This window comes from Stegodyphus dumicola, chromosome 10 (assembly GCF_044657685.1).
Source record: "Stegodyphus dumicola isolate Sdum_Otavi_A_Nest chromosome 10, ASM4465768v1".
Taxonomy (NCBI): domain Eukaryota; kingdom Metazoa; phylum Arthropoda; class Arachnida; order Araneae; family Eresidae; genus Stegodyphus; species Stegodyphus dumicola.
The window spans coordinates 149,804,350-149,829,057 of NC_140777.1; the positions used below are offsets into that span (position 1 = coordinate 149,804,350).

General features: G+C 32.5%; 1 protein-coding gene across 1 annotated transcript; it reads left to right on the forward strand.

The window, feature by feature from the left end:
- Positions 1-2: 2 nt before the first annotated feature.
- LOC118199711 (lysine-specific demethylase 3-like) lies at positions 3-6,237 on the forward strand. Its single transcript, XM_035371625.2, has one exon. The coding sequence runs from the start codon at positions 251-253 to the stop codon at positions 4,376-4,378; it is 4,128 nt and encodes a 1,375-aa protein (XP_035227516.2). The 5' UTR covers positions 3-250; the 3' UTR covers positions 4,379-6,237.
- Positions 6,238-24,708: the final 18,471 nt, after the last annotated feature.

Genomic DNA, 24,708 nt, shown 5'->3' on the forward strand with positions numbered 1-24,708 from the left:
TTTTCGGTAATGAGTGACAATTTTAGTGAATTATAAGAGTAAGTCGTTAAACCTGTGATAATGCAATAAATCGGCATTCCTTATGATATTCATCATGTCTGCTATATCCTACACTGAAGATAGATATCATGCGATTTAGTTATTTCTGCTTAACAGTCAATAAATTGTGGATATTTGAGCAAGTGAGGTGATATTTGAAATTATTTATGTACTTCCATTAGAAAAATCATTTTCTTTATTGTAAGTGACAATGTCATACACATCGAATTTTCAGAATGTGCCATCTTCACAAGTTGTGGATGAATCATCTGATGCAAATAATAGTTCTCAACATTCAAACAATGAAACTGATTCCGAAGAATCGAGTTTGAATGAAATAAAAGAGACGACTAAAAATAAAGATTCAGTTTCATTCTCTGGTGCTAGTCGCTTTGACTCTAATAGTAATATTTCTTCTCGTAGGAGAAGGGATGCAAAGTCATCGAATATAAATTCAGATAAGGGAAACTATGAAAGTGAAGAAAGCAAAAGTGCATCTCATAAAAAGGATTCTGATACAGAACTGAAAATAAAAGTTAAAAAAGAAGTGCTTTCTGATGATCCTCATTCCCCTATGTCAGATATAAATCCCCCATCGTTTACAACTCGATCGAAACAACGGAAGTTGGAAAGGCGAAAATGTCAGCGTGCTCCTAGCAGTGCAAGTAGTGCTGTTGATTCTGATGCAAGAAAAACGAAAAGTGAACCAATTTTGATTACTATTGATTCAGATAGTGATGATAATGTTTCTGTTATTTGTAGCCGGCCTAACAGAACAGCAAGAATTAGAGGCGAAATATTTAGACAGCTTTCGAGAATTAATTGTCGTTCTGCAGCTAAAGTAACAAGCTACAAAGATAGTGATTCTTCATCATCTGAAAGTGGGAAAGTGAGAAGGAAACGTAAAAGCAAAGTGAAGGTTGCAAAAGTTTCAAGAGATAAAAGAAGAAAATATTTGGTGAAACGTATTACTAATAAAAGCCATTTAAAGTTAAGAAGCAACCACCCAAAAAAACATATAGCTCAGGTTTTTAGTCCTAAGAAAACTCAGCGTCTGAAAATTAAGAATCTTCGAAAACGATTTGAAAAACAAAAAAAAGAAACTTCTGGTTTTAAAAGGCAGTATCCACTAAAGAAATCCTCACAGCAGGTTACAAGTCCTGTCAATAAGGTCAAAAGTATTAAAAGTGAATTTGTGTCAAATGTTGTGGCTTCTACATCAGGTATATCAAAGAGAAGAGCAAGTTCAAAAAGCAGCAGTATTAAAGCAAGTGAACATTCACCTGTCGATGCTGAAGTTAACTCTGATAAAAAGCAAACAAACACAAGCATAGCAATTAATGAAGCAAGTAAATCAAATTCATCAACTATGGAAGATCGTGATATTGATTCAAAATCAAATAAGGATTTGGATGAAAAGGTAAAAAGTAAAAGTGATTCACTTCCACAGAGTGTTGGGGCTCGAAAAAGGTCAACAAGCAAAGTTTGTAATGTAAACGTGAGTGATTCTAAATTCTGTGATGTTAATGTAAGCGATTCAAAACTTAGTACTGTAAATGTGAGTGATTCTAAGATTTGCAATATAAATATGAATGATTCAAATAAATGTGAAACTGTAAATGAATCTACAAAAGCTGTAAATAAAGCTGATAAAGATACAGATATAAAGGATTCAGATAAACGTTCTGCTGTAATTGATTCTGGTAAAGCTAATGAACATGGAGAAAATAAAATTGTTACTTTGTCAGAGAAAATGGATTCTGACCCAGTTGATAATTGCTCAAAAACTCAGAACTGCTCACGTATAGAAAATAAAAATGTTGTGGATAATGAAAAGAAAGCATTAATTTCTTCTAAAGTCACAGCAGGTATTAAGAAGAAATTGAAACCTGTGGATAAAATAATTCGTCGCCGAGGTAGACCTCGTCTTTGTGATGCCAAACCTAAAGTTATTCCTGTGCTAACTGATATAAAGAAGTATCAGCCATTCTTGCAAAGCACTTTCTGCTTTGATATTGCCCAGAGGCTTTCAAAATGTCGTGAATGCCGCATTGCGCTTTATAGGAACAATCGTAGAATGTTTAATTCATATTGCCGCTTTATGGAATACAGAAAATTATGTTATACTAAAAGTGGTGCGATTTTGATTGCTGGTTTTTCAGAACCAACTGAAGCTACCCATGAACACTTGAATCAGTGGTTGCCTCAGATTCATGATCCTCCAAAGGATCTGAATAATGAAACTGCAAAGTCACTCTTAGAACATATTGGAGATCAGTTTTGTGATCTCATCGAACAAGAAAAAGAAGCAGTTTCGCTTCATATTGGGCATAGTAAAACCTTAACTTGGAAAAGAATTGTTCAAGGAGTAAGAGAAATGTGCGATGTATGTTCAACCACTATATTTAATATCCATTGGGTTTGTCCAATTTGTGGTCTTGCCGTATGTATTGATTGTTATAAAGTCCGAAAGCAGGGTATCATTGTTGAAGACGATGAAGAACAGCCAAAAGATCGAGATGAGTATAAATGGCTGTTGTGTACAATGAAGCAACCACATGAACAGGAAAAGCTACTCATGGCACAAATCATACCTGGTAATGCTTTATGGACTATGAGAGAGTTATTACATAATGCAAGAAAGAAGTGGAATATACCATCATATTGCAAATGCAATCCTCAAGCAATATCTGCTCCAGATAAGCATATTTCTACAGGTATTTGTAAACAGTTAATGAGTTTTGTGTCAAAAGCGTTTCCAGCTGTTCGAACTCATTTTAATGCTGGTGGTGAAGCAAATAATGTTAATAATGAAATTAATTATGATGACTTAGATGTTGAAGTTAATGATATAGCTCTTAGATGGTTAGAAGGAACTGACATAAATTCTGATAGTTTGAAGCAGTCAGATGATAATTTCCACAGTTATGAAGATTTTGCTATTTTAAGAGGTGATCTTCTACAGGATTTTCCGAGAGATGAAAGTGTGTCGGAATCCGAGCAGGACTTTTCAAGTATTTCTCTGGATGAAATAATTGCATGTGTTACAAAACCTCAGGGAAGTGATGAGAAAGAGGGATCTGAAAAAAGTGTTCTAAAGCATTTCAGTCAACGATACCCACAAGCAAATAGTGGAAGAGATCCTCTGCCTATTCGTATATATACTAATATAGAAAGCAACCTAGCATTTTCCAATGTACCACATTCATGGTTTTGTAATGGTCGCCTTCTGTTTCTTCATAAAGCTGATCATCCAGATAATTTAGCCTTGTTTCAAGAACAGTGGAAGAGAGGTCAGCCAATATTAGTTAAAGGGGTTGAAGAAGGATTAGACATGAGTCTTTGGCATCCTGATAGCTTCTGTAGAGATTTTGGTGAAGTGAAGAATGACTTAGTGGACTGCAGAACGGGTGCTGTATTGAAAAATTTGCCAATGAAAAGATTTTGGGAGGGCTTTGAAACATTTAGCAAAAGAATGAAAGACGAAAATGGAGAATATATGTTACTGAAATTAAAAGATTGGCCTCCAGGTGAAGATTTTAGTGAAAAACTTCCAACAAGATTTCAGGATTTGATGAAAGGATTACCTTTACCAGAATATACCCATCGTGATGGTATTTTGAACCTTGCTGGCAGATTACCATCTTGGTTTGTTCGACCTGATCTTGGTCCTAAAATGTACAATGCATATGGATCTGCTCTTTATCCTACCAAAGGAACAACAAATCTTCATTTGGATGTTAGTGATGCTGTTAATGTTATGGTTTATGTAGGCATACCCTCTGATGGAAATTCTCATCTGCACATTCAAGAAGCCCTAAAAGCAATTGACGAGGGTGGCTGTGATTCACTGATGAGACATAGAGTTAGAGGTCGATCTACAAAACCTGGTGCATTGTGGCATATATATAATGCTAGAGATGCCGATAAAATTCGTGAAATGTTGACCAAGGTTGCTATTGAACGAGGGGAGAAGCTGGAAGCCCACCATGACCCTATCCATGATCAGAGTTGGTATATTGATTCAGAATTACGAAAACGTCTGTATCGTGACTATGGTGTGGAAGGTTATGCCATTGCTCAATGCCTTGGAGATGCAGTTTTCATTCCTGCTGGAGCTCCTCATCAAGTACGCAATTTGCATAGTTGTGTGAAAGTTGCTGAAGACTTTGTATCTCCTGAAAACATTGCCCATTGTTTCAAATTAACTCAGGAATTCAGGAATTTATCTGACACACATACAAATCATGAAGATAAATTACAAATAAAAAATATTATCTATCATGTTGTACGAGATGCTCTTGCGCACTTACTTTCAAGTAATCAGACAGTGAGTTGAGCCATGGAAAGATCTCGCTTAAAACTTTGATGTCCATTATGAGGAGGAACTCAGAAATGCTGCAAGTATTGCAACTATTATGACATAGTTTTTGACATAACTATATGACATAGCATTTGAGTTTATTTTCATGCAATGTTTCCTAAACTGTTCGAGAGTATTGTCAAGATACTGGTTCTCAAAAGTAATGAAAATAAGATGTACCTTTTTGTTATGTATGTGCATATCTACTTATAAATGTATAAGTGTGCACACAAAATGGAGGATTACAAACAGTGCTAATGAAATAATTAGTCTGAAATGTATAGTACTTTAGTTTTGGAAACGTCGCATTCATGTATTTGCACTTTATTCATGCCTGTTAGGAAATATGAATTATAAAATGACCTAACGGTGGTCAACTTTCTGGTCATCAGTTAGTAAAATTGCTGAGGGTCATTTAATGTATTTCAAATCTTGTACATATTTGACATTCTTTTAGAAAGTGTTTCATAATTTCTAAAAATTGTTCTTAAAATGTGTGTGTTATAATTAAGCTATTATTTGGGACAATTTTGATGTTTCTATAAGAAAATGTTCCATGATTTCCAATATGTCATTACTAAATTATTATTTGAGAAAACTTTGATATATTTTTTAGGAAATGTTCATGATTTCTAAAAATTTTTCTTAACATGTGCTTGCTCTGAAAATTAATCTTAAAGTATATGTTATTGCTAAGCCGTTATTTGGAATAAATAGAATAAATACTAGAGTAACAGAGTGAAATTTTTTTTATGAATGTTGAAGGTATTGCTTAATAAATATTTAGATTCTTTTGAATTTTCTATAAGTACTCAAATTGTATTCATTAGAAAGAAAATAGAAAAATAATGTTTTAAATGTACGTACACGTTGTCTTGTCATTGAAAATGAAAAATACAAATGAATTACAGATGGGAAGATTCTGTCTAAAATAAGCATTTAGTATTTTTATAAATAACTGCAATTTTTTGTCTCATCTGATATTAATGTACTTAATAATTTACTTTTTTTTTTTTTTGAACCAGTAGCAGCCGAGTAATTAAAACCACTAAATACTGGGAGTTTGATCTTAGGTGAATGAACCGGCTGCATGCTAGGCTTTGGTTGGGTGGGGGTCCTCATGCATAATGTGAATACAAATCAGTCTATGTTAGAAAGTCCTCCACTAAAGCATCCTTCTCCTTAGGTGCATAACGAGCGTTGCCTCATTCAAATAACCTGTGTTTGGTTTTGCATTAAAATGTTATCATTAAAATAAACATTATTAAAAACTTTTCATATATTACAAGAAACTGTTATTTTTAAATCTACTTTTACTTCATAGTGAAATTGCTGTGTAAATTATCAGTGCTTTAATAGCTTATCTTCTATTTTAGGAAAAAAAATAAGTTGTTAAACAAAACCTTATAAATCTATTATTTTGTATTTATTATTTATGTAGTTATTAGTCATACTTATTAGAATTGAAATCAACTCGCAATCATCAGCATGGCAGACTTTAAAAACTTTGGAACTAAATTGTTAGAATCAAAATACAAACTGCTTAAGATTATACAAAAATAGATTATGCATTATCTGATGTCAGCTAACATAACCTAGAATTTTCTTCCTTTTGAATTATCAAAACTCGTAAGAAAATTGTTTTAAAAATATGTTTTAAAATTGCATAGGAATGTTAAATATTTCTTAAATATGAAATAGATATTTTTTCAAAACTTAATCATTTTAAAAGTTTGTTTTAAAATTGCATAGGAATGTTAAATATTTCTTAATTATAAAATAAGTACTTATTTGAAAAACAAAAAAATCTTATCTGACTTGCGTGTAAGTTTACATTCCTTTTAAGTTATTTTTCTCCATACTGAAGTCAATCTGATTAATTATAAAAAATATTATTAAGTCTTGAAATTTAACCGAAATAAATAAAAGAAAATTGTCAAACTTTCTCAAACTATAAAAATTTATAGATGCCATAAATATTTTACTTTGTATTGAATGATTCAATTATTTGTTAAGTTGGAATTGATTACAATTGTCTTTTTTATTCAAACATGCTTTGATATTTTGCAAAATAACATTTGTGTTGATTTTTGTTGTACAAGCAATGTTTTACAAAATGTGGTATCTTAAAGCTACATATTTATGTTTTGCAATTTTTTTTTTTTTTTTTTTTTTTGGTCAAGTGTGTTTTATTTTTATTTGCTGATGTTATGTATTTTTAAAGTAGCAAACTTGGTTATGAATATTAGTATATTCTATGCTATAAAAAAACAAATTTGACATTTTTGAAATGCCAAACCTCCCCCCTCCCCCCCAAAAAATATTTCTTCTTCTTGGCTCTCCCCTCCTTTCTTTGGTGCTTGATATACTAGTTTTTAGTGGGACATTTCTGAATTTTACTTAGGTAGTTAATTATTTCAACTATGAATTGTCTTAGTGCATAAGTGAGTATAAAATTTTCTTTTATTATGTTAAAACAGTCTGCAGAAGTATACCAGTTAATACTATATAGCTATGGGATAGTTTTTACTAATACAATATTTTTGCTTGATATTTTAGTTATTATAAATTTGTAATTAAAAAAAGTTATGTTTGTTTCATATAGGTAGTTAATTATTTCAACTATGAATTGTCTTAGTGTGTAAGTGAGTCTAAAATTTTCTTTTATTACGTTAAAACAGTCTGCAGAAGTATACCAGTTAATACTATATAGCTATGGGATAGTTTTTACTAATACAATATTTTTGCTTGATATTTTAGTTATTATAAATTTGTAATTAAAAAAAGTTATGTTTGTTTCATATTATCTTTACTACCCTGAAAAGATGCTAAAATATGCAACCAATCACATCGCCAAAATGTATTTATGTGGCAACCCAGCTCTATGCATGCATGTAGTAGATGTGAGTTGATTTCCCCCTTCAAATTCAATGGTCATTTTCCTGATTATTGTTTGTTTTTGTTCTATTCAAGTACATTATTTTTATTGAATTTGTTTCATATCCATGAAGTTGTACTGCTTAAATGATTGAATTTCATGGATAGAAATTTGCAGATTCTGTTGAATTTATGCAGTTCTCTTTCTCTCTCTCTCTCTTTTTTTTTTTTTTTTATTTTTTTTTTTTTTTTTTATTTTTATGTGAAAGCAGAATTCTGTGTACATGAGGAGAATGACAGTGATGCGACGTCTAATTTATGCAAATCTCTGTTGTCTCCTGAAGTTAAAACAGATCACTGTGTATATGGTGATAGCAGCAATTTAAAATTCTTGCATTTTTAATTGTGTTGATTAGTTGTTGTGTTATTTAATTCTTAGTGCACCACCATTTTTGATATCTTTCATGTCTTACCTTGGTGAAAAATTAGTTTACTTTTCAGTAAAGAAAAGTATCACGGTTTCTTATAAAGCTTAGTTGCAAAATAACTGTCTTAATTGTAATGCAGTGTGCAGTGCATGTAATCCTGCTGAACTATTCAGTTATATTATCAACTTCAGTTTTTAACTTCCTTCGTTCTCATTTGTATACTAATATCTCTTGTTACTAGTAAATCCTTGCTATCTTGCTAGACCTACTAAGTGAATGAGTGAAGTTTAAGAAACTATTTGATAGCGATAAAAGAAAGAACTTATGTGAAGATGAATAAAAAAAATATACCCCTTAAAAAGTTGTGAATTCATTGGCAGGAACTTTTTGCCAAGCTAATGTGCAGAAAAACAGGCTTTTTCAAAGTGGCGGCACACTGAGGGTTGCCTGCTAGTGCAATCGATCAATAAAATTAGAAAAGCAAGAAATATAGGTAGTAAAACACCTACCATCTTAAAGTTTCTTTTTTCCCACTGGTATTCTTCCCATATACACAACAATTTGTTTTTGCTTAAAAAATATTAGAAAATTGCACAAACCTGGCATAGAGCAATTTGACATTGTGCACCAGGCAAAGCAGATGTACTACACATATAACTGGATTTCCCATAACTATTTTGGCAATGTATTACTTTTTCTCATGAATACTTTTTTGCACTACTTCAGCAGGGAGGGGGAGATAATCAGAAAGTAACAAAAAAAATTTTTAAAAATAAACTTTTATTTAAAATTCTTAAACTAATTAATGAACAACAAGGAGAAAAATAGTTGATCATATAATTTAATGGGGAAAAGCTTAAATAATCATCTTTGAAAAATTAATTTTCAATTTTATATCACGAATAATAAAAACATTGGACATTTGTGATAAATTTATAAAGGTAATGATTTGTGCTTTTGACAATAAAACTTGCATGTTAGATATCATTATTTATACATTATATTGTGATTTATGTTTCATTGAACAGTTTAGTAAAAATATTAATGCATTGAAAAAATGTCAAAATGTGCCAAAAATATACGTCATGAGTTAAATGAAAAAGCACAAGAACTATCTGCTTTTGTCTTGTGGAGGTCTCTATATTTGAAACTACCTTACACTCATGTTACACAAGAGGTAATGATGAAAACCAACAATGAAGCCAGTCTATTTACCTGAGTTTGAACACTGAGTATTCAGCAGTGTTAACCACTTGGTCATTGGTGGGGCCATATAGTGGGATAGAAGTAGCCGATTATGCTGTTTGCTATAATAAATATAGCTAAGCATAAGCATTTAGTTGTGTTTTCTCTGACCAATAAATTTCCATATGAATATCCCAGAATTCGATACCAGTTGATGTGACTTTTTCATTATTTGATATTTTATTAAGTGACCTGTGGAAGCAGAAAAGTTACAACTCTAGCTTTAAAACAATTTGAACTTAAGGCATTTCTTTTAAAATGTCTTTTTGGTATTCTTATTTCATAGTTTTCAAGCACGAAAATAATGCTGTAGCATAATATGTTTCAGATTTTGGAGGTTCACAACGTTTCTGCTTGAATAATTTTTACGGCAATGTCGCTTTCTTTTTTGTATATGTTAATCCTAATAATGTTTAAAAGCAAAGTGTTTTCAGTTGCACAAACACCACTTGAAAGTTCAACATAAAATTTTGCATATAAATAGACAATAAGGTCATGTAGTATTTAAAATTATAGCACTATTTTAAAGGAATCCTAAAATTATTTGATAATACTACCAGGAATGGCAATGACTTTTCAGTGCTTGAGCTTCATGTTTAAACATAGTAAAATTGCTTGATGCATTATTATAGATATTAATACATGATGTTGAAAATATATGTTATAAATGAGTAGCAATTACAAGAATTTAAATACATTTTGAGTTCATTTGCTGTTCTCAGAGTTATCAGTTTATGTGAATTTAGCATCATTTTGCCTGCATTTGTAAGTTAATTTGGGATTATACAGTAATTTTTGTGGTGTTTAATGGTCTGATGCAATTTTATGAAGAAAATTACAAGTATATTTAAGCAAGAAAGCTAATTTACCAGAATGTTTGTATAACTATTGTGGCCTGCATTATTTTACTTTTAAATAAACCTAGCTCTTGATCAAATCATGTTTCCAATTCCAGCTTTTAATTCTGTGAATTCATATATTTTAATTATTATTTGATGAATTTACAGTAACACTTTAAATGGGAAACAGTTTATTTTTATTGAGTATTATATTTCCTCATCTTTAATTCTGTGACTATATTTCTGCAGTCTTCACGAAGGCCGCAGTTTTTTAAATTATGATTGTTCACAATTAATACTTTACTTCTCTATTTATCTATGTATTTTAAATTAAAGCATGTATCTTAGATGTGTGTTTTTGAAGTGCAGTTAACGATATTTAGAATCTCAAAAATTTTATAAAAACAAAAATCAAATGCAAAAAATTATTTATGTCAAATTGTTGTTTTCATTACTATGCATGTGATTAAATTCCTATGAATCAGATGGGCTGTAAATATTTGCCTTTTTCGAAACTGTTAAGTCCTTAATCCTATTTATAGAAAAATAGAGAATTCAAATATTTGATGGGATCAGATGCAGATTCTGGGTGCATTGAGCAGTTTTTGCTGTCGAATGTTGCTATATGTATTATAACAGTTTTATTGTGTATTTGTGAGAATAAATTACTCGTAAGGAATATTTCTTTTGTCAAACCAAATATGTAGCTGTAATGATTTGTTGTCAGAATTATGCATTGCTAATTTTCAGTCTAAAAACAGTGTTTGAACTTTTTTTTTTTTTTTTTTTTTTTTTTTTTGTTGTTGTTGTTGTTGTTGTTTGAGCACTTATTTTTATAGTGGAGTCAAAATATTTAAGTATTTATATACTATGTGTTATTCAGCACTTAAGTTGTTATCTACCAAAGATTAAACTCCATTTCATGTGTAAATAATACTTTTCATTCAGTTTTTATTAGTGATGTATTATTGAAAAAACAGCATTCATTCAGAATTCATGAGACTATTTTAATGGATTTATTGCAGTTTTGCATGCTGGATCAAGATGTATATATATTTTATGTGTTTTTTTTTTTCTATGTATGTTATCACTAAATATTAAAAAATATTCATGTTCTTTGAAGAAATTTTTGTGAAAGAAATAATTTTGAAATCTTAATTCATTTAATAATAACATTTAAATTTTTCTTATAAATAAATTGCAAAAGTTTTCATTTAGATGTATCAATTATAATAAAATTCAGTCATAATAATAAGATAAAAGTCAGCAAAGACTTAATGGCATATCTGGAAAGAAGGATATTGTGGTGCAAATAATTATGGTCATTTATAGGATGATATCTTGATGTTATGCATTTGCATTAAGCAAATGCTTCATTATTTAAATAAGAGTAGTTTTGTCATTATTAAGTAATCAAAAGTGGTGACTTACAGTAGCTGTTTAAAATATACTGTTAACTATGATGTAAGTATCTGCTTGTGTCATCAGGTTATGCTAAATTTAATGGTCATGGATAGAAGAATTTTAAGAACCAATTTCACTAATTTAACCTCTTAAGCGGTATAATTGACTTTTATCTCGTCATGATATATTTTATCACTTGGTAAATATTAAAGCTTATAATTTAGGATTGTTTTCTTGCTTACTTTCTTTGAAAACATTATTTTAATGAATGTAAGTTTATGAAAATAGAGACTGAAATAAATAGTTATACAAATTTAGCTAATAAATGCTATTAAATAGAAGTCTTCATGGGGAGATCCAAAATCCTGTGCCACTTAGAAGATTAAAAAGCAATAATATTAGCTATTTAGCAATTGTTAAATGAATAGTAAAATTAAGTTTTAATAATGTTTACCAAATTAAAAATGCTTCATGAAGCATTTCTGTCAAATTTGTGCAAACTGGCTTAATCCCATTTTAGACTTACTTTCCTTCAGTTCTTGTGCTTCAGAACTGTACGGTTCTTGTGCTTTATCCTTCAGAACTTTCTGAAGTGCTTTGGGTAAAGTCACTTGCCACTTATATTCTTTGTAAAAGTTCCATCCATGTGCACAATAGCTGTATTGCTTGTCAGCATGCTTCAGATTCCAGTGAGTTTTAGGAACTGCTATGCAGTTTATTCCTACAGAGTTATTTTCATAATTTCACTTTATAGTAATCGATTATCAGATACTAATTAGTTCATTGAAATATGATATATCTTGGCTGCTGTATGGAGATCCTTCAGCTGCTTTGCCATTTTCATGAACTTTTCATGAATAAGATGCATGTATTAAAAGTTTGATATTAATGTAGTCCTTATTAGTTTGGTATTTATATAGTCATGTGGCATATTTGATAGTGAATTAGTTGCTCAAGAGCTCTTATATTTGCAGCAAGCTTGAATCAAGAATTTTTTCATTTTAAATGAACGAAATTAGGAATTATTTCTTTTATGTCTAATTCGACACATACACAATTTTATTAAACTGCTATTAATGCGGGTTTCACGCATATTTTGTTGTGGCATCACTCATAGGAAAATAAGTCTTAAGTTTATTTTGAAAAATGATCTGCCGTTTGCAACGCCAAGCAAAGTCAATAATATTCTTAATCAAATGACAAGTTATGAAAGATAAACCGATAGAAGGATTCTGAGTTTTAAGTTTGTAAATATCTTTAAAAGCACATAGAAATTCCCCCACCCCACTCCTAATTCTTTCAGTTTTTTTCGTAGGTCTATCTTTTATCAATTTCTGTTAATTTTTGTCTGAAATTAAAATTACTGCTATGAAATTCCAGTACTTCAAATGTATTCATTTGATTATGCAATATCTAAAAGCGAATAAAAAGCAGTTAGAAAAATCTTGGGCAGTGATTCATTTGATGTGCATTTTGTTTTCTTCATATTTCAACTGCAGATTTAAATTAAAATTCTTAAATCTACATCTTCTGTGTAAAAACTTTGCCGAGAGAAAAAAAAATAATCTTTAATTTTAACGCAGAAATTTTGTGCTCCGTGTTATACAGTCAAAAGTCGTTAATTCGGACACCCATAATCCGGACCTCAAAGCTACAAACTTTCTGCGCATGCACACAGGCGTTTACGAGAGCGCGTAAGACCCTTACGGCTGCGAATATGTTTGTGCGCATGCGCGTTTAATGTGTAACGGAGTTATACGCTAAGCTAAAGTTATCTAATTCAGTTAATGTTGCAGATTGCGTTGTTCCTTAATCTTCGAAATGGATCCGGCTTATTATTTTTTGCAGACTGTTACAGCAATTTTATAAAAGTAAGCTTGAACTTTCGATTATGTCAAATAGAATTTCCGATATATATTTACTACAAAGCGAAAGTATGTTTTGAAATCCGAAATCTGTTTATCAATTTCACGCTGCTCTGCGACAGAGGGGGGGGGCAGAAACGTCATTATTAGATTATGATATATTAGAAAGATTATGTCAAATAGAATTTCCAATATATATTTACTAATATGTAATTTGTATTTACAAAGCGAAAGTATGTTTTGAAATCCGAAATCTGTTTATCAATTTCACGCCGCGGATTGGAAGTTGATCTGTCAGCACTATCCTTATCTTCAGGGCAGATGTTTTTATTTTATTTGTTTATAATTCCGTACTAAGTGTAGTATTTCATTTCGATGTACTCCGTCTTTGATATGATTTAAATCAAGTTCCTCGTCATTATAATTCGCTTCCGATAGTGAAGAAAGTGACCCAGAGGTTATTGAAAACGAAAACATTTCGATTGACAAATTAATCGGTATTCTCAACACAGCAATTATAGGACTTGAACAGCGGAACTTTGTAACTAAACAAGAAATTATGTCTGTTTAATAGAATTAAAGAGAAAGTATTATCACATGAAACGAAGCAACTTACATTGAAAGAAATGTTTAATAAAGTAAACAAATAAATATTAAGCTTTTTCTTTTTGTAAATTTTGATACCCTTTAGATCATAATTGTTCTTTATTTCATAAATTACGGTTTCATATTTTTAATTTTGTAATTTCTGCATGCCATCTTACCAGATTTAAACTGATGATCTAAAATCCGGAATCGCCGAAGTCCCGACGAGTCCGGATTAACGACTTTTGACTGTACTTCATGCTGTTGTTAATCATTTTATAAAATGCGTCGTAAATTTCTGACATTTGATACTGTAGAATTTGAATTGTTCCGAATTTGTTTGCCTGCAGTATGGCTATTTCAACTTTAAATTGAATATTAAAATTGAGAATTAAGAATTTCTCAAGTCTATGGCGGAGAAGTGAAGAATGAATATTTGGTTAAGATATGATTGAAGAGTTCTTAAACTGGAAATAGCACAGCGAAATAAAATGACAGTAATTTGAAAATTGGGAAGGCATAAAACCCAGCACAAACAAGCATCGGTGAAATTGAGGCTTTTTTAATGAGTTAGAATACTGATTTGATTGATTTAACAGTGATTTTAATTTTAGAGGTCAGAAGCTGAAGAGTCCTTGAGGCAGTATGAGCCTTCTGTTACAAATCTTGCAACTTCTTCATTCAAAGCATTTATATATATATATATAACCATTATCAGCTTTGGGGTGAAACGTAGTTCTTGAATCATTATAAATTTCATACAGGGCCAATTTCAATTTTAGATTAAGATTAAAACGGAATTTTTTATTAAGCAATTTATAATTGAAGTTAAATTCAATAGCATTAATAGTGTTGCCACCTGGACAATCCGTTTTTTTTAATGGTCTGCCAACTGTTAGTTTGATAAGGTTGTTGTCCGTTTTTCAAAAACTTCTTTCAGAAATCATACATTTAATCACATAGCTGATGTTAAAATTAGCTATTTATATTGTAAATACAGAACTAAATACCTTCATGAATAATTTAAATAATTCACTTAATCTCTCATTATACTTAATCAGTTATTTCAATAAACCGAATTGCAATAAATCCCCTTTTAATCGAAATCTTTCTTAGCAGAAATGGTGGAGAAAAATACTACTGACTCACAATCGTGTCCAACATTCCCCCCCCCCAAACTTTGTATGCATAAACATCAAACTGGGAAATAAATCTTTTCATGAGATAATTTTAAATGTCTTTGATAGATCAATTTGAATTTGGGAAACAAGCTATGGAATTTGCTAAGCTACTAAAACCAAAATTCTAATTGTATTTAAAAGTGTTTTAAACATTGTCATAAGTGGATTTTTACATTCTATCAGGAAATTCGTTAGTGGTCATATCTTTAGATGACCACTAACGAATGACCACATATCTTTAGATGACCACTAACAAACTGAAGTTGACAATATACTGAATTCCCAATTTTACATTATGTACTATATTATCTCTGTTGCGGTCTGCCATGCATAGTAGCAAAGAAACTCTTATAGATTTTCTAGTTTCTTTGAAATACATTTGACACTTTAGAAAAAAACTCTCAATTTTGGCACACTGAATCTCTCTGTTAAGTTTGGGATGAATTAAGTTTAATGCTAATTTGTGGGCACGTGCTATTGTAACACAGAAATGGCCTGTCGTCTATAAAGCAACACTATCCACCCTCTGATATTATTTCTGGTATTCCAGAGATTGAAAATATAAATGAAGTGAACAGAAGTGTGGTTGGAGCTAACAGTGGGATTTTATAGGACCAAGCAATAACAAAAAGTTAGTATAAGCCCACAGAAGGCGAAGCAGGAGATAACAAGGATAACCATGGTGAAGCACTGAATAAACTGAGCTTGAATTTAATGTCATTATATGCACATGTTTGGTTTGGTTTGGTTTATTAGATTACGGCAAAGCACTCTAGGGTTATCTGCCTTGAGGGAGGGATGCCTTCGTGGAGGACTTTTTAAAGGAAACACGTTATACATGGGGAAAACCACGAAAACACCCATGCAGCCAGCCCATTCGCGGGATTCGAACCTCGGACCAAACTACCAGTGTTCAGCGACGTTACCGCTTGGCCGCTGGTGGGCCATTATGTGCACAGGACTATTGTGTTGATCGAACAGCCTAACACTAAAGAAAGGAATGTAACAGATGTTTAAAGAAAATGAAATTATTATTAAGGCCAGCACTACGCTTTCTGCCGTCCATGCATATTAAACCTTCTCGCTCTTAAAATTTTGCTTCCTGGTGACTTCGCAGTGCATGGAGGTTAGAATTCTAACTTCCATGTCCCAGCGGCTCTACCTGCAGCCCTGAATACACGCAAGTTTTATTACTATATTAATAAAATTCTAAGCAGTATGTCATATTTTTAACACCGAATAAACGGTATTATTTCGAATTTAAACCTCGCGTTTTATGCAAATTTTTAAGATGTAAAATTAGAGTGCTGCTTAAAACGAATATTTTAACAATTTATTTCTGCCGATCTCCCTCTCTGCAACAGCTAGGTCCTAAAAATTAAAATAATTTTATAACAAGTATTTATTAATGGCTATTACATTTTATATTTTATTTTAATTATTTTTTTATTTTATTTTATTTATTTTTTAAAATTTTTTGTTGTTGTGCACTGCCACCATACGTTTAAAACTTCTGAAGACCATTGTATGTTTCCTATAAAAGAATTACAATTTTAGAGTCATTTGTCAGTTTTGGATTGCCAGTGTCTAGGGATTATATGGGCGCACCCTATCATTAAGCATTAATTAGGATAGTCGGAAGACTATCGTATTACAGAAGCGTTTTATATACTTCTATTTGTGGAATATTAGATTGATTTACTTAATTTATTTATTTTAAAAATTGACATATTGTTACGAAATGTCCAGGCGCGGTAAGATAGCTTCCTCACAAAGCAGTTTTAAGGTTGCCATAAAATGGTGAAGGCAGCGTTGCCACATTTGGCGACAAAATTGGCGATGTGACATGGACGGATGGAGGACCTTCTGGAGCAAATTCTTACCGCTTTAGCACAGAATGTTCTTGAACACAAGCCAAAAACTATATAAACCGTGCTGGTAGCGGAGTTAGTTAGTCCGTGCAGAGTCGATCGAATTGACAGTCGGTCAGCGAGTGCCGAGAGTCTCTTAAGTCCCAATCTCATTATGTCTCGGCTACGCGGGACTTGACGTCGAAAGGGACAATTTTCACGACCCGCACAATTCCAAGAAACCCACATAGCTAGGTTACCATTTTAACTTACTACAAATAATTGAACGTCAAACACTAATCGATTATCTCTCAGATTGGGATCACGTGAGGCTTCAGAAGCAGAACTTTCATCTGATTGATTGTCTCTACCTGGGATTGAGGTCCAGCTGAGATGTTTTCGGTGAGGTTTGAAAAAATCCCGCGTAGCTGCAACATTGTTTCCATAGTTAGGCGGGACTTCGCTTCAGGCGGGGTCTTTTTTGTAGGAATCCTCCCGTTTAAACCAGTGCTACCAGAATCTCGTTTCTCAGAAAAGTCCCGTCTAGCAGAAACTGTAGCCATGTGTGACAACCTCTTTAGTGTATCGCGGGTAGTGCATCGTCGAGAGAGTGCTTTGAGCTCCAGAACCGAGGAGTCGGGAGCTGTACTCTAGGGTATCGTCTAATGCAGGGATGGCCAACTTTTTTGTATATAAGATGTACTTTTTATTTTAAAAGTGTGTTGCGATCGACTTGTTTTAGATGTAGTCTAATGGGGAGAAGGGTATAAAATACATACAAGGTTTATTACACTGTGTTTCAGTATAAGGTGCATTCCAGCGAGGTATGTGTAGATAAATAAATTATATGTTCAAAACTTTTTTTTTTTTTTTTTTATTTTTTAAATCACTTATTAAGTTTTCAAGATATAGCCTCATGAAGAAAATCAGCTTCCGGACCCAACTTTTAATAGCAGCATTCCGTACATGCAGTAACTAAAAAATTCGATTTTCCTACACTTTTTCAAGATAGATCTTGACCAACTTTAAAATGCAATTTAATTTTTTTAATCTATTTATCTATAAGTTGTTGTACTATTTGTTCGTTAATATGAAAAAGTTGTTATAAAAATGCATAGTATGGCTGATAATTTGGTTTCAATATTTCACTTTCGCATTTCCTTGGGCCAGGAGAATTTAACATGAAAGAATAACATGGCTTAATTTTTGCTAATCTATCAATAGCTTGCTGAGCATACCTCGTACTGAAACATAGTAGATATAAGATTTAACACCTACGTAAAAAACAACAACAATAATTATTTAAAGATCCTTAAAAGCTCATGTCAAAGGAAAAAAAAAAGAACATTTATAATTATTAACAATGTTTATTAATTCAAAGTAGCTACAGATAAAGGCAGATTTGGAATTTATTGCCTTAACATAAGTGGGAAGGCTGAGTTTGCATGTCTCTAACCAAGGAATCCTAATTAGGTGTATATCCTGACAATAATAATAATGAGTCTTCAGTCATAATAATCAGTCAGGACAAAACGTTGTTTAGTATTCGTTAGTTTTAAGTATGAATATACTTTTTCTCATTGTTATATACTAGATCCGAAACAAGAACAGATATATTCGCTACATTTGGTGATACTGGGACAATTTTTTCGGTTGACATATTTCCAAAATTCTTCTTCAAGTTTTCGAGCTTATAAGATTCAGTCAGTTTGTAAAATCATAATTTCATTTTCTAATGCCTTTTGATCCGTATGAAATATGTCTGAAATTTTTTGGCTAATGCGTTTCACACTTAAATCTTTTTTAAAAGGAAAAGATATGAATTCCTCAATTTCTTTAATTTTTTTCAAAATCCCGAAATCTTATCTCAAAATCTTCAATTACTTTTTGTATTTCCGCGATATATTTGTCGATCTTATAATTAATATTTTTATATTTTTGTAGGTCATCCGCCATACTTGGATAATGATTTAGATTATTTTGTTGCAGATTTTCTATTAGTAAAATAAGGGCCCACCAGCGGCCGAGCGGTTGCTGAACACTGGTAGTTCGGTCCGAGGTTCGAATCCCGCGAACGGGCTGGCTGCATGGGCGTTTTCGTGGTTTTCCCCATGTGTAACGTGTATACGAGCCAGTTTCCCTTAGAAAGTCCTCCACGAAGGCTATCCCTCCTCTTAGGCAGATAGCCCTAGTGTACTTTGCCATAATTAAATACACACCAATACACATTAGCAAAATAAATTTTGTTTTATATGCGTCTATGCAGCTGATCATATGAACTGCTGTTTTATTTTTACCTTGTAATTCTAAATTTAAATGACTTAATATTGTAGTAAAATCAGTAAGAAGCCACTAAGCCAAATTTTATCATTTAAATTTTCATAGTTTCCATCTTGTTCGTGAAGAAAATCTATAATTTCAGGCAATAAATCACGAAATTGCTGCAAAAATTTACCTCTGCTTAGCCATCTGACATCGGTATGTAGTAATAATTCAAGTTGGCCTTTCATCGAGCTGCAATTGGAAGAGACGCCGTTTGAGGGAACTTCATTGGAATTGAGTTAACAATTTTAAATGCTATGTCCATTACCTCTTTTGTGTTTAGTCTCTTGCTAGCTAACTCTTGCTGGTGAATTATGCAGTAATAGCTTAAAAAGACAGGGAATTTATCTTCCTTTTGACATTAGGGGTATAAATCCATTTATGTTACCTATCATTGCAGCTGTGCCATCCGTTGTTATTGAGAATAATTTAAAAAGTGGTACTTTCAAATTATTGAGCAAGTGTTTAAAGGCTTTGTCTACACCTCTAGTCATTTCCTTCAAAGAAATCATGTCCAACAATTCTTCTTTAGATGTAAAATCCTTAAAAACCATACGAACGAAAACAAGTAATTGTGCTGTATCACTTATATCTGCCGATTCCTCACACTGAAGGGAAAAACAAGAACATCTATTAATAATTGCTCTCTTACATTTCCACTCATCCTCTCAGTTCGTCGCATCACTGTGTTTCCAGACAATTGTAGATCTTGAATTGCAACAACGTTACTCTTATACTTCAAATCGTTATAAAGTGAATCTAACATTTCTAAAAAAATTTTTAAAATTCTAAAATACTTTGAATAATGCGCTAGTTACTGCTTGTGACTCAAACCTTGGCTTTTTAAAAACGCTTTGTTGATTGAGTTTTTTAATGATCCCTAAATTTATATTTTCTTAGTTCAAAATGTGGTGGATAATCTATTTGATACTTGTTATGTAAAGCTAAAAAAAGGTCTCTCTAGATTACCCTTTTTAGCACTAGCTACTGAGGTAAGGCGTATTAAACAACAACATTTATCATTCAACATTGTAAAAAGTAATCTAGTTCCCATTCTTCATTGAAGTGATAAGTTTACGATTTCTCCGGTTTACTACTCATGTTCACCATGGGTATACTAGAAATGCAAAGAAATATGACAATTTAAAGAATAAATATTGAATTAAATATTTTTCTTGAAAATTAAAACTCCTGAACTGCGGCTATTTATCTCCCTTACATTGAGAGAAATGATAACAATACTGCATACTACTATCGGACACAGCAATACAAGTGTATTAAAATCTAATAAAGATATATTCAAATTTAACAAGAAGTACGTTTAAGTTACAATATTATTTATTACGGTTTAAATACTGAAATCTTAATTTAAATTGAATTATTGTTATTCCTAATGTATTTGTAATAATGTCCCTTATTTTTCTGTCAGTGTAATAACCGCAGTTTAGATATCTGTTGCCGAGATCTCACTTATCAAGTAAATGTTTAGATATCTCACTTATCAAGTAAATAGATATGTAAAAAAAAAAAAAGCAATATTATTTAAAACAAAGAAAAGGTACTTACATTTTAAACAGAATAAAAATTGAAACCGAAAGTGGTCGCTGAGGATAAATAATGTTTATTAATAATAATACTGTTAATACAAAAGAAAAGAAGCTACCGTATGACACTATCAAATATTTAAGCAAGCTGACTGTGTTCTTCGATGAGTCGAGCTCTAAAACAGTCGCGTTCACGCATTGCGTCTAGTGACAAGTGTAAAACATAAGTTAAAATGTATTGTGGTGCTGGATGGGCGGAAATCGCAGTGTCAGACTGTCAGAATTCTAGGAATTTATGACCTCGGCAAATTCTCAGAATACTATTGCTAAAAGGTTTTATCTTCTGCAATCGCTTCAAAGTCCATTGTATACGGAATTTCACTCCAGTCATTGCGAACGATCGACGATTGACCAAAATTAGCCTAGGGATCGACTTGTTGGCCGCCCCTGGTCTAATGCATCGCGAGTTGTAGCGTGGAGAGTCTCGAGAGTACGTGGAGTTCCGAGAACGACCAAGCAGAGTTGGGAGCTATACTCTGGTGCTTTGTAGTGAAGCTGTCTTCACCGTGATAGCCTGATAACCTGAAGGCTGTGTCGCTGATTGTTCCAGTGAGTTTATAGTAGATCTTCAACGACTGTGAAAGCGTGTTGTTGGAGCTGTTTTTGAATAATGCTGGCCAATAAAGAGTGTTTTGATACTTCATCCAGTGCTGTTGTCATTATTCAATGCAAATCCGCACGAACCCCGTACAAACGTGAAGGAAGAAAATAATGAAGCAATATTTTTAAAATATTCACAACTTTAAATTATAGTACTATTCATTTTCAAAATTCATTTTTCCGACTCATTTCAGTACTTTTAAAATAAAAAACTTAGGTTTATTTTTTAATATATAAGTTAAAAAAACTGAACAGTGTATTACTTATTGGTTTTTGTGACTTATTTCATATATCTGACTAGCATTAAAATTGCGTCTGTCATTCGCATGGGTCTTGAGCACCATATATAACAATACAACTTTGCCCTGCTTCGTCCCAGTTTTGATGTACAGCAGACCGAGAGACTTATTATATGATTAATATAAGCCTGTAAATATATTGCAATATACAGTTTTAATTAACAGCATTATAATTGGTTGTCTTTACCTTTTATTGTGTTGGGTTATTTATTAAAATATTATCATGACCTTAGTCTATTATTTGGAATGAACGAGATTCTACTGTTCTTGCACTCTAATTTAAAAAAATGTTTTCTTAATTAACAAAATTAATGCCATTCTCTGTGAAAACTGCTTTCCGCCTCCTACGAGCAATTTATTTGAGAAAGATCGAGCTTTGACCCGGAGTATTTCTAATCGGAAATGGGACTGACCATCTGAAAAATAAGAAACTTCATTCTATCGATCCAACAGAAACATTCATTTCATTTTCAGAAATTCTTTTCTTGACGTGACATCATGGAGCTTCTTCAAATCAATATGTGACTTAAATTTCAAAGGGAATACTATTCTCGTTAGCTAATATTTACGAGTACAACCGAAGGTCCGCGGTTCGATGACACTGTGGCTTTCATTCAAGATTTTTAGGCCATACATCTGATGAATTTTCTGAAAACTGTCGAAACAGAGAGCAAGGTAAACCTTTCAAACGAAAGAATTTTTAAACATAAGAATGTTCCCTTCAGTAACGATTCAGCGCATCCTGCTTAGCGAGCAGTTTAAGTGTATCTGCATGGATACATTCTAATTACATCATATTTAATTTTTAATACCAGTTGCTCAGATTTATTTTATATGGCCAAATGAAAAGAAATTTACTCAGCAGGGCGTTAGCTAGGGTTTTTAACGCCCGGGTACAACTGAAGATCTCGTGCTTCTCTTCTTTGCCAAGAATGGAAAACATTCCAATCTAAAAATTCGTAACATAGTTCGGCGCCCTCTGAATGCTGCGCCCGGGGACACATGTTCCCCCTTGCTCCCCTCTAGCTATGTCCCTGTTACTTAGGAAGCTCTTGAAAATGTGATATCAACAGAACAACAAAACAGAACGTTAGAAACGAATTCAAAAAGGAAATATCAGATAATTCTCAAGATTGTCTGTTAATTACATATAGCACATGTTTTAAGAAAAATCGTTCTGTTTTGAAAATCTCAGAAAACTATTGCTTATGAAATATTTATTAAATTGTGGTGATGGCGATAAGGAGCGCGCCTTGCGCCCTCCGATAAGTGTGGCAACCCTAGAGGAGAAGTTTCTTACGAGTAGCGAGCAGAGCGAAACAGGCAGGCTGTCTGGGAGTATGCGCGATGTTCCTAAATAAAGCTTAATTTTTATTGTGCACTATGTCTTGTTAATATTTATATTAATGCAGTAAGAACATAATCTGTGATATGGAATTCGAGGATTGGTGGTAAAAACATAACAGGAAAACACCATAATGGTAACCCGGACTGTGTTAAATCGTATGAACAGTTCTCAAGCACTTTCGGTTTTGACTACAAGCCATCACTCAAGATCTCCAAACCAGAAGTAATGGATTACATCGGTTTTGTCCTCCGGATCACAGATGAGTAGTAATTATAGATCATTTTATAATTCTGTTTTCTACTTATCATTTAATTTCATTTTCTTTAGTTAAATTTTTCCTTTTATTTTGGCTTAAAAACCTTGCACAATGTCTGATGTTTATGCCGTCCAAATTCCGGTTTATAACCGATCAGACCCATCTTTATGGTTTATTATGTGTGAAAGTACCTTTGCTCTTGCCACCCCCAAACCTATCACAGAATCCATTACTAAATATAATTATGTAGTTGCTCATCTTCCTCCAGATATTGCATCAATAGTATGGGATTTACTTACGAAACCAGACCCTATTGATCCATATGCAAAGCTTAAAACTGAGTTAATAAATCGTTCGGGAGAATCTTCTCAGCAAGAAATTCGCCAATTATTATCTGGAGAAGAATTAGGTTCTCGAAAACCTTCCGATTTGCTTAGAAATATGAAACGTCGAGCAGAATCTTTAAATGTTCCTGATAACTTAATGTTAGAATTATTCCTTCAACGTTTGCCTTCGACTGTTCAGTCTATTTTGGCAGCGGTTTCCAATTTAACTGTAGATAAAGCTGCAGAAATTGCCGACAGAATTTTAGAAGTAAATCCAACCCCAGGGACTTGTGCCGTTTCTCGCACAGTCGATCAGTCTCTTGAGGATAAATTATTTAAACAAATAGAAAAATTAAACAAACGTATTGATCGCATTTCTCTTTCTCGTGGTCGCTCGCCAAATCGCGGAGATCGCAATAAGGAAAGAAGCAATTCCAAAAGGAGAGATTATTCTGTTTGCTGGTATCATAGACGTTTTGGGAAAAAGTGTAGAGATGACAAATGTACAAAACCTTGTTCATGGCAGGGAAACGAAACCAGCAAAGAATAGAGGCGACTTATTCTTTGCCTCAAGTTTCACGTCGCCTGTTCGTTCGTGACCGTAGAACAAACCTTTCATTCTTGATCGATACCGGCTCTGACGTGTCCTTACTTCCAGCAAATAATTCTCAAAAACGGAATTCGTCCCAACAAACACTTTTCGCTGCTAATTCTTCTACTATTCATGTTTATGGTCAAAAAACACTTTCTTTGGATTTCAAATTAAGACGACAGTTTACATGGACTTTTCTTATAGCAAATGTTAGTACACCCATTCTTGGAGCAGATTTTCTCCATTTCTTTGAATTGGTCCCTGATCTCAGAAACAAATGTCTCAAAGATTTAAAAACGCATTTTAAAACCGTCGGTTGCGTGAAAAATGCAAGCATTTATTCAGTAAAAACTGTATTTAGTGATACACCATATCACAAAATTTTAAAAGAATTTCCTTCAGTTACTAGATTACCAGATCCTAACCAACCTGTTAAACATAACACCGTTCATTATATCATAACTAAAGGTCCACCTGTGGTTGCAAAACCTCGTCGGTTAGCTCCAGATCGCTTAAAAACAGCAAAACAAGAATTTCAAACTATGATGCAATTGGGGCATTTGAGACCTTCGAGCAGCAATTATGCATCCCCACTTCACATGGTTCCAAAAAAGGGAAGTCTGGAATGGAGACCTGTAGGAGATTATCGAGCATTGAACGCTCAAACAATAAAAGACAAATACCC